This window comes from Cheilinus undulatus, linkage group 23 (assembly GCF_018320785.1).
Source record: "Cheilinus undulatus linkage group 23, ASM1832078v1, whole genome shotgun sequence".
NCBI lineage: Eukaryota > Metazoa > Chordata > Actinopteri > Labriformes > Labridae > Cheilinus > Cheilinus undulatus.
Window position 1 is genome coordinate 9,599,501 of NC_054887.1, and position 13,374 is coordinate 9,612,874.

Below are 13,374 nucleotides of genomic sequence, written 5' to 3' on the forward strand. Positions count from 1 at the left end.
GTTAAAAGTGAAAAATGGGCAAAAAAACAGACAAAAACGGCACAAATGGGCATACAGAGGCTGAAAATGGGAGGAAAGGTGGTAAAAATGGACAAAATGCAACAAAAAATTGCAAATACGTGCAAAAAAATGACAAAAATGGGAATAGCAGCAGCAAAAATTTTGCAAAATAGACAGAAATTTGCAAAACTGGGCAAAAAGCAGCAAAAATAGGAAAAGATTGCTAAAATAGGTGAAGAGTTGCAAAAAGATGTCACAAGATGGGCCAAAAAAAATTACAAATATTGGCAAAAAGTGTCAAAAATGGATGAAAAGGGACAAATAGGACAAAAGTGCCAAAATAGTTCCCAAAAATGAGGCAAAAATGGATGAAAATGAGGCAAAAATTGGCTGAAAATGGCTGCAATAAATGGAAAAATGTGGTGAAACAGGTTAAAAAGTTGCATGAATGAATGAAATAAATCCCAACATCGAGCCCAATAACAGCTTGACACACTTTTTCAGCTCCAACATGAGGTAACTGTCAACCAGGATGCTAGCACTGACACTACTGATCCAGCACACATGCACTGATATCAGTAAATCACTGTGGAGGGCCCGTTCTCTGGGGTTTCAGCCAATCCTGTGGGCGGGTCTGTTCACCTCTGAAAAAGCAATGACAAAAGTTGCCTCTTTAAACCCTCAATGTCTGACACTTACTGAGGTGAATAAATAGATGAGTTATGAAATAAAGTAAAATACACTGGCAATATGCCATTGGGTCATTCTTTTTAAATTGTTGTCAACTTTTTTGTCTTTTTACTACTTTTTTTGCCAGATGTTTTCAAAGAATCATGCCACAGTGTCCCCTAGTTTCCTACTCTGAATCCCTTCTTTTCACATCCACTGGTTTCTCTAAAATAAGGCAGGAAAACAGTTTCTGTCACCACATTTCAAGCGAATAGCACTCCTTACTTTTCCACCCCGGCACAATCACTCTCCCTGAAGCAGGAACATATTAATCAAGAGCGCTGCTTTGCAGGTGCAAAGTGATCATGATGGATAACCAGTATACAGAGCTCAGCCTCAAGAGGGATCACTATAGAAGCTATATGTGATATCAGTGAGACTGTTTCTCCTCAGAGCGGCTGGATCTTTAGGTACTTTCATGTACATTTTAAAAGTGTGCTAACATTCATACTTTATTTTCTGGATATTTCAAACTTTTTACAGTCAAGATTCAGAGAATTGTATAGAAAAGTGGTTTTCATTTGGGGGGTCAGGGCCCAAAACTGTGTTGAAGGGCTGTTCTCAGTGTGCTTTCAAAAATCTAGCACAAAATTGATGATTTATTTTCAATTTGCTGAGGTAAATAAGTTTTCTTCCTCAAGATCTTACCTTATTTATCTCAATATTTGGGGATAACAAAGCTGGTTTTCCCATGACAAGTTACTAATTTCCTAAGAACTCTAAAAAACAATAAAAATTTTAAAGTTTACTCTTGTGTCTTTGTTCAGGCATGTTTTGTTCCAGCTAATGTCCAAATGACGACGTGTTTTACAATAAATCTGAGTGGTTAAAATTTTAAAAACTTGGTACATGATTTCTAATTAACGAGGCAGTGGTGGTTTCTGAGGCTAGAAGAGAACCTCTGACATATTTAAACACAAAGATCATGCAAAAAAAAAAAAAAAAGATTTAGGGTTAGTAGCCTGTGGGTTTTATAAAAATGTTTGGCAAAACCATGAGAATTTTGTATTTTACAGCAGTTAGCTCATAGTTGAACAGCCATTCTGTACAAGTATCATTTGATACTTTAAAGGGTAATTTTCCACCATATTTAATGTTTTAAATAGTCAAATTCCTTGTTGTGTATGCATACTCGCTGATAAAGTTGATTTTGATACTGACAGGTTATACGAAAGTCTCTTTGGCCTATTTGGTTAGGATTTTATTGGTGAAAACAGTTAAAATATCAACTTTTAACAGCAATGTATCACTTTATTCATATGGGCCCCTGGTGGCTCACCTTTTTATAGATACAAAAAGGGGGCTTCATGGAAAAAGGCTGGGGACCAATGGGCGGGACAATCTGCTAGAGTTCAAACTAAGCATCAGAATGGGAAAGAAAGATGAGACAAATGACTTTAAACATGCCATGGTTGTTGGTGGCATGGCAAGCTTTTATTTCATTTAGACCCCAAAGATGCAGCAGAAATTGAGACTCACTAAACCAGACAGTTTTTCCAATCTTCCATTGTCCAATTTTGGTGGGCCTGTGTGATTTATAGCTTCAGTTTCCTGTTCTTAGCTGACATGAGTAGGTGTGGCTAAAACGTGACTAAATGTATTTATTGAAAATCTCTTTTCCACAAGACAGGATGGTAAGGAGCTAGAAAAAGGTCTTTGATGAGAAAAACAGGTTATGTTTATTTTTCACTGAGGAGACTGAACAAGAGTAAATGTTGATGCTGGACCGCCATTCAAAATCCATGAAATTGCACCATGTGCATGAAATCTGTCAAAACACAAGCACAGGTCAGGTTTTAACAAGTTTTGTCACTATTTTTAACAGCATATTCTAAATTAACTGAATATGAGAGTTTTACATCCCCATTAATTTAACTCATCTCATAGTTAAAAGAGAATAAATGATTAAAATGCAAGACCTTTTATTGACTAAAACTGGAGGGAAATGTTTTTGTTGAGTAGACTAAAACTGTAAAGGATTAAAATGTGACTAAAACTTATGAGCACTGTAATTTCAACCTTGCTTCAAGGTTCAACATGTTGTGCAGATCCTCTTCTGCATACATGAGTGCTTATTTGAGTTTTTGTTACTTTTCTATCACCTCCAAACAGTCTGATCCTCTGACCGTCGACATTAATAAGAAATTTTGGCCCAAAGAACTGTCACTTACTGGATATTTTATCTATTTCCAGCAATTCTCTGTAAACTCTAGAGATGACTGTGTGTGAAAATCCCAGTAGATCAGCACTTTGTGAAATATTCAGATCAGCCCGTCTGGCACCGTTAACTATGGCACGTTCAAAGTCACTTCTCTTCTGGCAGATCCACGTGCCTTAATGCAGTAGTTCCCAACCTTTTATTTCTTTATGGCTCTGATACTTGTATCTAAGAAAAGTTAAGCCTGGACCCCAGGACCCACCTGGAAAAATCAAACATAAGTTGTAACTGTTTTTAACGACAAAAACCCAACATAATGGGCAAAACACACACTTTTTTCTTGCAAAAAGATCTATGTACTAACAATCCGTGATTATGACAGTGTGTTAAGGACATTAAAAAAAAGTATGGATAATCTGTTTATTAAAAAAAAAAGATAAAAACTTGAACATTTTCAAGCTGAAAAGTTCTAACTTTATGAGAAAAACAATATATTCTTAGTTTAAAAGACGTAAATTCACATGAACCTGACTTGTAATTTCTGAGATTATAAAATTGAAAGATCCAATTGTGTTGAAGAAAATCAAACCAGATAAAGCTGTTTTCCTTGCACAAGCCCCATAGTCTCACTGGGACTAAGCAATAAAGAAATACTAGTGATTTAAGCCCAAAATCATCATATTCATTGGCGTTCTGCATGGTATATGGGGGTATACAGTGAATACCCACTTATTTTTCAGTCTCCATAGAGTATACCAACTTCTCAAAAGAGTCTACCCTGTAAAGGCCATATAACTTGAGAGTATAGCTGCTTCTGCACACACCAATACTCCACTGATCATTATCATCTGGACTTAAAAGCAACATTTCTGTAAACCTGGGCTATCCAGCAATTTCAAGTTTGGTTTAGAAATGTTTGACTTTGCAAAATCGTAAATTAATGGCTTAAAAAATAGAAATGTTTGAGTTTTTACTGTCTAAATTAACAACTTTTTCGATATGGAAACTGCATTTTTTTTCTCTCAAAAATGTACTACTTTTTCAGCCTATTTCTGCAGGGGTGAGTGCTAGCCCCAGTCAGGGCATCTCATCCTAGCTCTGCCTCCTCCACCCTCTTGCTAAGTCGGGGCCAGTTGAATTTACTATGAGTTGTGCTAAGATAGATAGGAGTGGGAGGTAGAGCATCAGCCTAGTCCAGTGGGAGTGAGTGTGAGCCCCAGTCAGGGCATCTCATCCTAGCTCTGCCTCCTCCACCCTCTTGCAAAGCCTGGGTCTGTTGAAGTTGTTATTAAGAGTTGTGCTAGGGTAGGCAGAATGGGGAGGTAGAGCATCAGCCTAGTATGATAAGGGTGAGAGTCCGCCCTGGTCAGGGCATCTCATCCTAGCTCTGCCACCACCCTCTTGTTAAGCATGGGTCTATTGACAGTAGCAATGCTGTTTGGCCATGTGGTAGGGTAAGTAAGAAAGAGAATGTTGCAGTGTTTGCATGCTGGGCGGTGAGAGCTGGCATGAAAGGGGGGGGCTCTGGGACACTGGAGATCACTGTTGAGTCTTCTGGGGGTGTCATGGGACTAGCTGGAAGATACACTAACAGAGTGGGATTCCTACTTGTCAACCCTACCCTAGTTGGCTACTTGCTGCCCATTAGTTGGCATGATTGACTTGTGGAGGCAAATAGTCAGGATCTAACTGGGTTTAGGGACTTCTTCACTGAGTGCTTATTCTTTCTGTAGAGCACAAGTATCTTGTGTGCTTCAAATCGAATTACACAACTTTATAATTTCAAAAATTGGGATTTGTCTCTCAAAAATATATTCTCTTTATCCTTTTAAACTTCTAGAGAAGCCCTAATATGCCAGCGTCCATTATGTTTATCATTACTCTAAAAAAACATACATGCACATCTCATTCTGTCAGCGCCAGAGAAGTCCCCTACCCCCAAGGGTACCTGGACCCCATGTTGGAAACTAATGCCTTAATCAGAATGAGCTTTCCTGGCCAAGTATGCTTATGCAAAAAGGAATTTGACTCAGCGCATTGTTTGGCTTAATGTGGTATGTGCTGCTGTGATTAACTGGTTGGATATCTACCTGATGAAGCAGTTAGCGAGTTTATGTTTCATATAGAGTTGTGCTTTTGTGTAAAGGTCTATAATAAATCAGACAACATAAATTATCTTAACTTATAAATGCTGTGGTATTTCCCATCGGTTGGTGATCAATGCTGATTTAATGTGCAGGTATCATTTCTTAATATTAAATATAAATCATAAACTTATACTGACTTGATGGAATTATAAAACAAATATTGCTGAACTGCAGTGTAAATGTGCAGTGGGCCTACTTGCTGCATTACTTCCAGCTGCATTAGGATCACTATCATGCCACTACTCCCTCCCCTAATCTCCCAGCATGCATCATCCTCCAACTGTGACTGTATCCAGTTTAAAATCTCTCAACTGATCCCTCCAAGTACAATATGTTCCTAAAGCAATGAGGTGAATCCATCCGCCCATTTAGAGGTGATGCATGACTGCCAGAAGATGGAGCCGTTTCCCATCAAATGACTCCACATTACTTCAGACACCCAGAGCGTGAACCTCAGGCAGAGGGGGCCACAGGGAGTGGGGAGGTATAAGGACGTTACAAGCAGTTAGCTTCCCACTGGGATCTTTTGTCTATGGGCTTGGAGGCAGCTTGGGCTTACTGGCCCCATTTGCACCATATGCCATGAGATGCATGCCTGTCACATCAGATGAGGACCTTTGTGTGATGGCATAACTGACCCAGCAGCTTTCATGAGCATATTCACAGCCACTGGACTGCTTTTCATCGAGTTATAATAGACAGCTGTAAGGATTTCAATGATTAAAGTTAGGTTCAATTAACCTCAACTTCTATTCAAAGCTTGCATTTCCTCAACTTGCACCTCTGGAGTCGTAAACACGCTATAATCTAATGACTTAAAGTAATCTACATGTAATCTTGTTGGGATGAGTGCATTAATGAGTATTTGAGAAAGATTTTTATTGAGTGCCTCTGTGGCACTATTCAACAGTAAGCCAGTCACCTTTTCTTTTTAAACTGAGACTACTGAAGACAATAAACACAATTGCTAACCACATTAGCTGATGTTTGCCCTAACATAGTGAAGTAGCCTATCATTTTCCACCCTTATTGAACTGATATTTGCCCCTCAAACAGAAAAATTATTTGACTATAGATAAGGAAATTTGCATATTTGTTGTTTAACATAGGTCTTACTCAGATACAGGGCCTAGAAGTAAATAATCAAAAGCCTTCACTTGAATGTAAGCTTGTTACATATCACTGCATTGGACTTCAGGGTATGAAGAGCTGCTAATGATATTGGCAACTCAAAATTGTTTTGCACAAAAATGCATCTGCTGTAGAAATAACAAGCCACTTACATGATTTCTACCACTTAATTTATGCAATTATGTAATGCAGCACAATAAAAGATGATTTCTGACATTCTCTGCTTAATACAGCTGTTTTCCTTGTTCATAACTGTACATTATAGCACAATGTTTCAAAATATTAACTAAAACCCCGCTTATCATTCACAGTAAGAGCTAAAACGTCGCATTATAAATAGAATGAACGAGTTTACTTTGTATTAGTATTATCAGAACAAAATCAAACATCTGTTAATGCCTCCTGTTAACAGTGATGTTATAATTCCTCATGACAAATACACTTAATAAAAATTACCAAGATAGTTACACCTTTTTGTCATCTTTGTCTAATACTGTAGTAAAAGCAGCTAATTTGAAATTAAATTCTACTAAATGATTCCACACCGTCTGAATTCGTTTAATAAAGTGCAAAAATGTCGCAATTCTTATTACAAAGTATATTAATCCGTGAAAATTCTTAAGTAACTTAACATTTGAAGCGACGGTTAGCTCATACAATGGCTAACGAGCTCGTTAGCTTTAGCAACGGCTGTCTTTCACTGACATAGCAGATATTTACGGTGGCAGTTCTTCTGTAGTGAAAATTGCTCATCATTTGCTGCAACACACTGCCGAAACACGACAGACTAATCATTATTTGACCGAGGAAGCTGTAATGTAAGCCGCTGTGGCTTCGTGAGGCAAATTAGTTAGCATCGTAAGCTGTCTAAATAAAGGGCTGGAAACGGCACGCTAATTTAGGACGCTGGTGCAGCAGCTACAGTTAGCGACCGAGCGAGTCATAAACGAAGACTTCTGCGATAAAACAGGGATAAAGATGACTTTTTGTTAACAGGGAACAGTAGATAAATTACCCGTAAACATAGAGGTCCAGTTAATTGGATTAACACGAACTGCTCAGAACATGTTCGTCGGGATTTAGCTAAGTTAGCTAACCAAAGTAGAGCGAGCTAGCGCGTGACCGCCTCGTTAGCCCAGAATTCGGATGACGGGTGGGGAGTCCAAACAGGCGTGAGGTGATCACGGGTGTGCCGCAGTTTGTTTAAAAAAATAGCCCTATTTTTAAAAACCACACGCAAGGACAAACACTTTTCCGCTGTCTAGTGTCAATTCCTCAAAATGGGGTCTGCTAACGTACGTCTCCGCCATTTTGTGACAGGTTTTTCATTGAGCAAAGGGGTACGTGTAATGGTTGAATGTAACCCCATCAAGAAGATATCCGCTTGGCAGTTACAGGGAGAAGGGATCAGGAGTAATTTTCAACCATCCCGTGAGATTAAAGTCGTTTTGAAGTGGGTAGCTAGGGATAGGGGCTGCACACAACAGCGTTGACAAGTTTACAGCAACACATTTCTTCACAAACATAAAAGACCATATGTGAATCTAGAAAATTTGATAACCTATTGCCAGTCTTGAATAATGAATCAAAAAGATAGTGATCTCAATGAATACCCAGATTTAGGGTTACGAATTTATATTCCACCAAACTGAATTTAAAGCTATAATTCCACTCACAAGGGTATCATATATATTAAAAAGTCAAATATAGCTCATATATATATCGTACAGTCAATTTGTTACAATTTATAGTTCATTTCTTTTTGAATAGTTTGATTTATTTTGCTTCCTATTAATTTATTATGGCCGTTATTATAATAGCATGCTAATTTCAGTTTTTGTATCCAAATAATTACTATTATTGAATTTTTATGCATTGTTGTATGCACTTTTGGCAATATTGTAGCCCGCTTATGCCAATTAAGTTTTATGAATATAAACTAAACATCTTTTTACACATAAACATGCCATATTTGAGACACAATGATGTCAAAACACATCACAAGAATGACTAAATTAGGCCCATCTCTTTTCTTTTACACTTTACAGTTGTACTTTTGGAAATAAAATCCCTCCTTACACCTTTAAAATCAAAGTAGACTTTATTATTTCTTGCAATAAACTGTTGAACTAGTGGAGTATATGAAAATTGCTGGGTTTTTTTTTTGGTATTGATCCTTAAAGGGTGACTATAGTTTATAACAGAAGGAAATATCCTATTAATTTGTAAGTAAGAGCATCTTTATTAGGCCAGTTGTACATACACAAAGACTTTATGACAGCTTAAAAAAAAGGCATAAATGTATATTTGACAGTAATGTCCAATTTCCTTATGTCACATGCCTGGTGAGACTAATAAGGAACCTATGTTTGTCAGTCTTAACTAAATGTATTGCATGAATTCCACTCCAGATGGTATTATATGTCAAACAATGTGAAATACAGCTCAATTTATAGCTTACACTCAATTTGTGTTGTATTTACAATGAACTATTCCTTTCCAAATTATACAGTTTTACACTTGAATATCAAATAAGACACTATGAAGCCAAAATAGTCCATAAAGGAATCTGTCTGTCAAAATACATTGTTACCCCTTACATTGGAATTTATTTAACATAAGGGAAAAAATAATGTTACACTATGTTATTACCTACTTTGTTGTGTTTACTATCTGCTTTGAATCAATTTTAAGGGTGAATATAGTTCAAAACTAGAGGAAATACTAGATCAGGTTTAAGTGTTGTAAGATCCCAATTTTAAAGCTAGTTATACATGAACTTATACTTTATGACAGCTTATAAAATTGTTTAAATGTTAAAGATATAGAGTTGCCCTCCATTACACGCTTGGTTAGGATAACAAGGGAGCTATGTTAATTAGTATTATCCCCTCCCCCCACGGGACGTTTCCAAGTACCTCCTGACCCGTTTTCCAAACAGAGACGAGTTGTCAGACGGTCCCTAAAAAAGAAAACAGTCTCTATTGTTCCAGCACCCGCTCTGCTCTGGACGGTGCAGTGCCGCCTGTGGCCACGGAGGGCGCTGCACGCATGGCAGGCCGGGCTCGCGGCCTTCACATCTTTTTGTCTGAGAACTGGATCCCTCTGCCGCTCTACAGTGTGTGCGATAGCCTCGGAGCTGCGTCCGTAACACACTGTCAAACCACTCCAAACGAATACAACCGCGACCAAAAGCATTTATTCTACACATCCTGCCATGGCGTTTCTAATCCGCCGGTAAATCGGTCGTATTTGTGACTGTTCGTTGGAACTTAGTCCGGGGTTGAATCGGGCTTGCTTTCTGTGTGCATCAGTCTTTATTAGCGAGCTGCCGCTCTTCTTGCTATCAGCTATTTCTTTAACTTTTTAAACACTCAGCTTCGCGAATGACTGAGCGCCGGCGGAGTATGGGATCCTTGGTGTCTTAAGAAGCGACTGAAGTGGGGTTTAACCGTTTTTGCATGCAAAAACAATGGCAAATTCGACGGGGAAAAATCTACTAGATCAGCGAAGGAAAGGACAGGCTTTCCTGGACGAGCTGCGGCAATTTCACCAAAGCAGAGGGTGAGATTCGGGCGTCTTTATTCCCAAGAAATGTAACTTTAAATCTTCATTGCATGTGACTGTGAGTTAACCGAAAGTGTTATTTAAACATATGGGCTTCTATTTCTTGTGTTATCCCTTTAGATCGCCGTTTAAGAAGATTCCTTTCGTGGGTGGGAAAGAGCTGGATCTGAATGCTCTCTATATCAGAGTCGTCTCTTTAGGTGGATTTGCTAAGGTGAGTGGGAACTAAAACTATATTTTCCTCCACACTCTGCTGTGTGTGGACTGCTCCGTGGACCACTCCACAACTCCGTGTGGGTTCCCCGGGACAAGTGTAATCCTCCAGAACAGCGTTAGTGGGTCGGTGTTGGCCTTGTGCTAGTTTGCCATGTATCTCAATGCAATGTGGTGGCTTGTGTTGTTGTGTGCTTTGAATTGAGAGTCCAACCGCTCGGAGTCAGAGTGCAGTTGGAGCGACTCAAAATTAGCGGGCACGTTTAACATCGATTATCGGCACGGAGCCCGGCCTGGAGAAACACCGCGCAGGACATAACGTCTCGCCCGGGCTTTTACCGGCAGTTTTCACGCCGGTGAAGCTTCGTTTTTCTTTCTCGTCATAGCCATCTTTCTTCGGCTTCATGGCTGGTCACAAAATGTAGGCCTCACAGGCCCATGTAGTGAATACTGTAAACGGTACCTTAACATACTCCAAATTCAAACGGCTCGCCACAAACTCTAGCTTTTATATTCAGACGGAGACACTTTGAGGAACGTTAGCCTCGTTAGCTTTTAACGCTAAAATGGGAAAGTCAAGTTAGCTCGTTAGCTAGAGTGCTAACTAGCCTTAACAGTAACGATAGTATCCTAAAGGGAGTAAGGCAGTTGTACTCACTGATGTGTTAAATGTAAATATGTTCAGGAGACAAACACAAGTAGCTAATGTAACGTCATTTTAATATAATTTTGCGCCACATTACTTCATTTTTCTCTATATATTTATGTTTGTCCACTAGTTTTTGAAAGTTATTGATTAGTGGCTCTTGTATTGCCTCATTGAGAGAACCTGTAGCAGACCAGATGGTCGCAAGTGTAACCGCTCTTTTTCTTGTTGTCACCGTCTTATCTCCTAACCAGCTCTTTTCCTCTTTTTCAGGTTTCAGACAAAAACCAATGGATTGAACTTGGAGAAGAGTTTAACTTTCCAAGAAGTTGTTCAAACGCTGCATTTGCTTTAAAACAGTACTACCTTCGGTAAGTAGCATGGCCATGCAGCTCTGCCTCTCAGGTAGCATGTGGGAAGTGTTTACAAACGTTAAGATGCAGTCAGCAGGATCTGTGCTTCCCTCTGAGAGGAAGCAGCACTGGTATGATATTATGACAAGCAATAGAAGGTCTATAAGGTGTACATTTGCCTTCACTTGCCTATTCTACAGAAGATATCGCTCTGATCAGCTTTGTCGACACAAAAATATGTCTCATGTATTTCTTAATTTGACAGTTTCGGAAGACAACATTTAAAAAGCATTTTGTCTCTAACAGCCCTTAGCCATACACTAATGATGGTCTGAAAATGGTAGAGCTACAGGGTGGTGAGTTTTGATATAGCTCGAATAATTAAGCCGCTCTGGGTGCTGAAATGTGTTCAGCATTCAGCCTCCAAGTCTCAACACAGTCAGCTGCCAGTGATGGGAGTCTGGTGTACACGCAGCTCTCCCCAACAGCTGGCATTTGTGGTTTTTGGTTGTCGCTGCTTTTTCTGTACTCCTTTTCTTCTCCCCTCTACACCATGCAACGATTGTTCCCATAACTAGCACCTGCCTGCAGGGGATTACACCTCTGTAGCAGAGGAACAGTTGTGGACTCTCATTGATATTGTTCTGCAGGGCCATGGTTGATATCACAAGCAGCAGTTAATTATTTTTGCAGTTTACAGAGCTCCCTTTTAAAGCAATCTGTTGCAGCGTGGAAAAGAAGCAGCCGGTTTGATTACTGAGACTTGAAGCTTCTCATAAGTTCATGGATAACCATGGGCACATCTGCTGCAGGGGATACACCTAAGCCACATGACGGCTTTACAGTACTGCTGAAGTCATTTGAGGTCTTCCTGAGTACCATACAGGCTGGCTGCAAGTGGCTTCACATTTAGGGCCAGTACTTTTCTTAAAACCTTTTCTTTGAAGCAGGAGATCATTTATTTTGGTGTTACAGTCTTCTTGGAAGCTCTGACGGCTGACAAGATTCTTATTTACGCCTGTGTGTCGAGTTGAAAGGGCTATTGGTAAAGATGTCGAGGTCGTGAAATTATTGACATGGGAACTCCTCCTTATAGGCTCAGTACAACAGTAACATACCTTAATCTGCACTAGGTTGCACCAGCTATGTACTAGATCAAATGTAGCCTTGTTTGAACGTAATTTCCAGCTTATGATGGGGTTTATGTTCTGCTGATGTTTAAGGTGTTGCACAGGCTCAAACAGCTCCATCCTGGGCGTAAGTTAGAACTTAAGCTTACACGTACCACCTGGGGTAGTGTAAGTCTTCAGTAAAATTTGGTTGTAGAAGTGTATCATTTTAAAATTTGGGATAACTTGATAGATGTGAAGGAGTAGATGGCTGTTTGGTGTCAGAGATGCATCGATTGTGATAGATTACATCCCTCAGAAACACAATCGTTTTGCCCTTCTTTAGTTCATTTTGGTCATTCAGCAATAGTGCATACCACCAAGTTGACCACCTGATATCACTGTCGTTGTTTTTGCACTGGCTATGGATTAAGGACGAAGGTTTTCTCTATCGCCTAGACATAACACTTAAGATACATTTTCTTGCACTTTGACGATTTACCATCTTACACCAACAACGAAATATCAAGAAGAGACTGGTTATAAAAAGTTTAATAACTTTTGAACCATAAATCATAGCCACTTTCTGTTTTTTCCCTCTTGAAGGTCTTTCTTGTGTCATTACTGTAGCTTTTCTAACCATCCTGGAATTTGGGAATTTCGGGGCATTTAAAGATTAAATCCACACTGGTAACTCATCCACTTATCCATATTCGCTAGTCTGTGTCGGTAGCTTAGCATTTGCCACCATTACATTTTCCCACATGGGTTGTGACAACCAATGGCAGGCTGTTCTGTCATCATGTCATGCTTTGCCAAACAGCACATGTGTATACACCTAGAGGGCCAAAGTAACTCATAATGTGGAGAAAAAGAGACAGAGAACCTGAGATGTGGCCCTCTGTGTCAATGCAGACAGAAACTGTTTTGCATAATGCCTTATAAACAGCTAATATAAAAAACACAAGGACTTTTTTTTGTAAATATCTGAATATTTCTTTTATTTTTATAGTCCCATAACGTTTTGAAAAATTCACTTGACATTCCTGCAGCCCTCGGATTCTTAAAGTCCAGGTTGTCCTGGAAAAAAAGATGTTTAGAGCTTGACTGTGTGTGAAAGGGTTGATGTTTTACAAGATTTTCAAGACAATAAGTCCAGGCTGGGACAAAATGGTTTAGAGGTAGCTTCGTGCTCCGAGGGTTAACAGCAGTTGACAGAAGTTAGTTGTAGCATTAAGTCTTTCAGAAACAGTTTGATATGAAACTGGATGGTAACAGTTTTTGAAATTAGGAAAAGCCTTTTCACTTTGTCATTTGAAGT

The 13,374-nt window shown here is 39.2% G+C and overlaps 1 protein-coding gene across 2 annotated transcripts in view; it reads left to right on the top strand.

The window, feature by feature from the left end:
* Positions 1-9,205: 9,205 nt before the first annotated feature.
* arid2 (AT rich interactive domain 2 (ARID, RFX-like)) overlaps positions 9,206-13,374 on the top strand; it is a 77,859-nt gene continuing 73,690 nt past the window's right edge. The window contains exons 1-3 of one of the 2 annotated variants that reach the window (XM_041780596.1): positions 9,206-9,729; positions 9,853-9,946; positions 10,865-10,962. In XM_041780596.1, coding sequence (XP_041636530.1) covers positions 9,638-9,729; positions 9,853-9,946; positions 10,865-10,962 — 284 coding nt within the window. In that variant the 5' untranslated portion in view covers positions 9,206-9,637. The remainder of the gene's footprint in view (positions 9,730-9,852; positions 9,947-10,864; positions 10,963-13,374) is intronic. The other variant, XM_041780597.1, reaches the window with a different exon arrangement.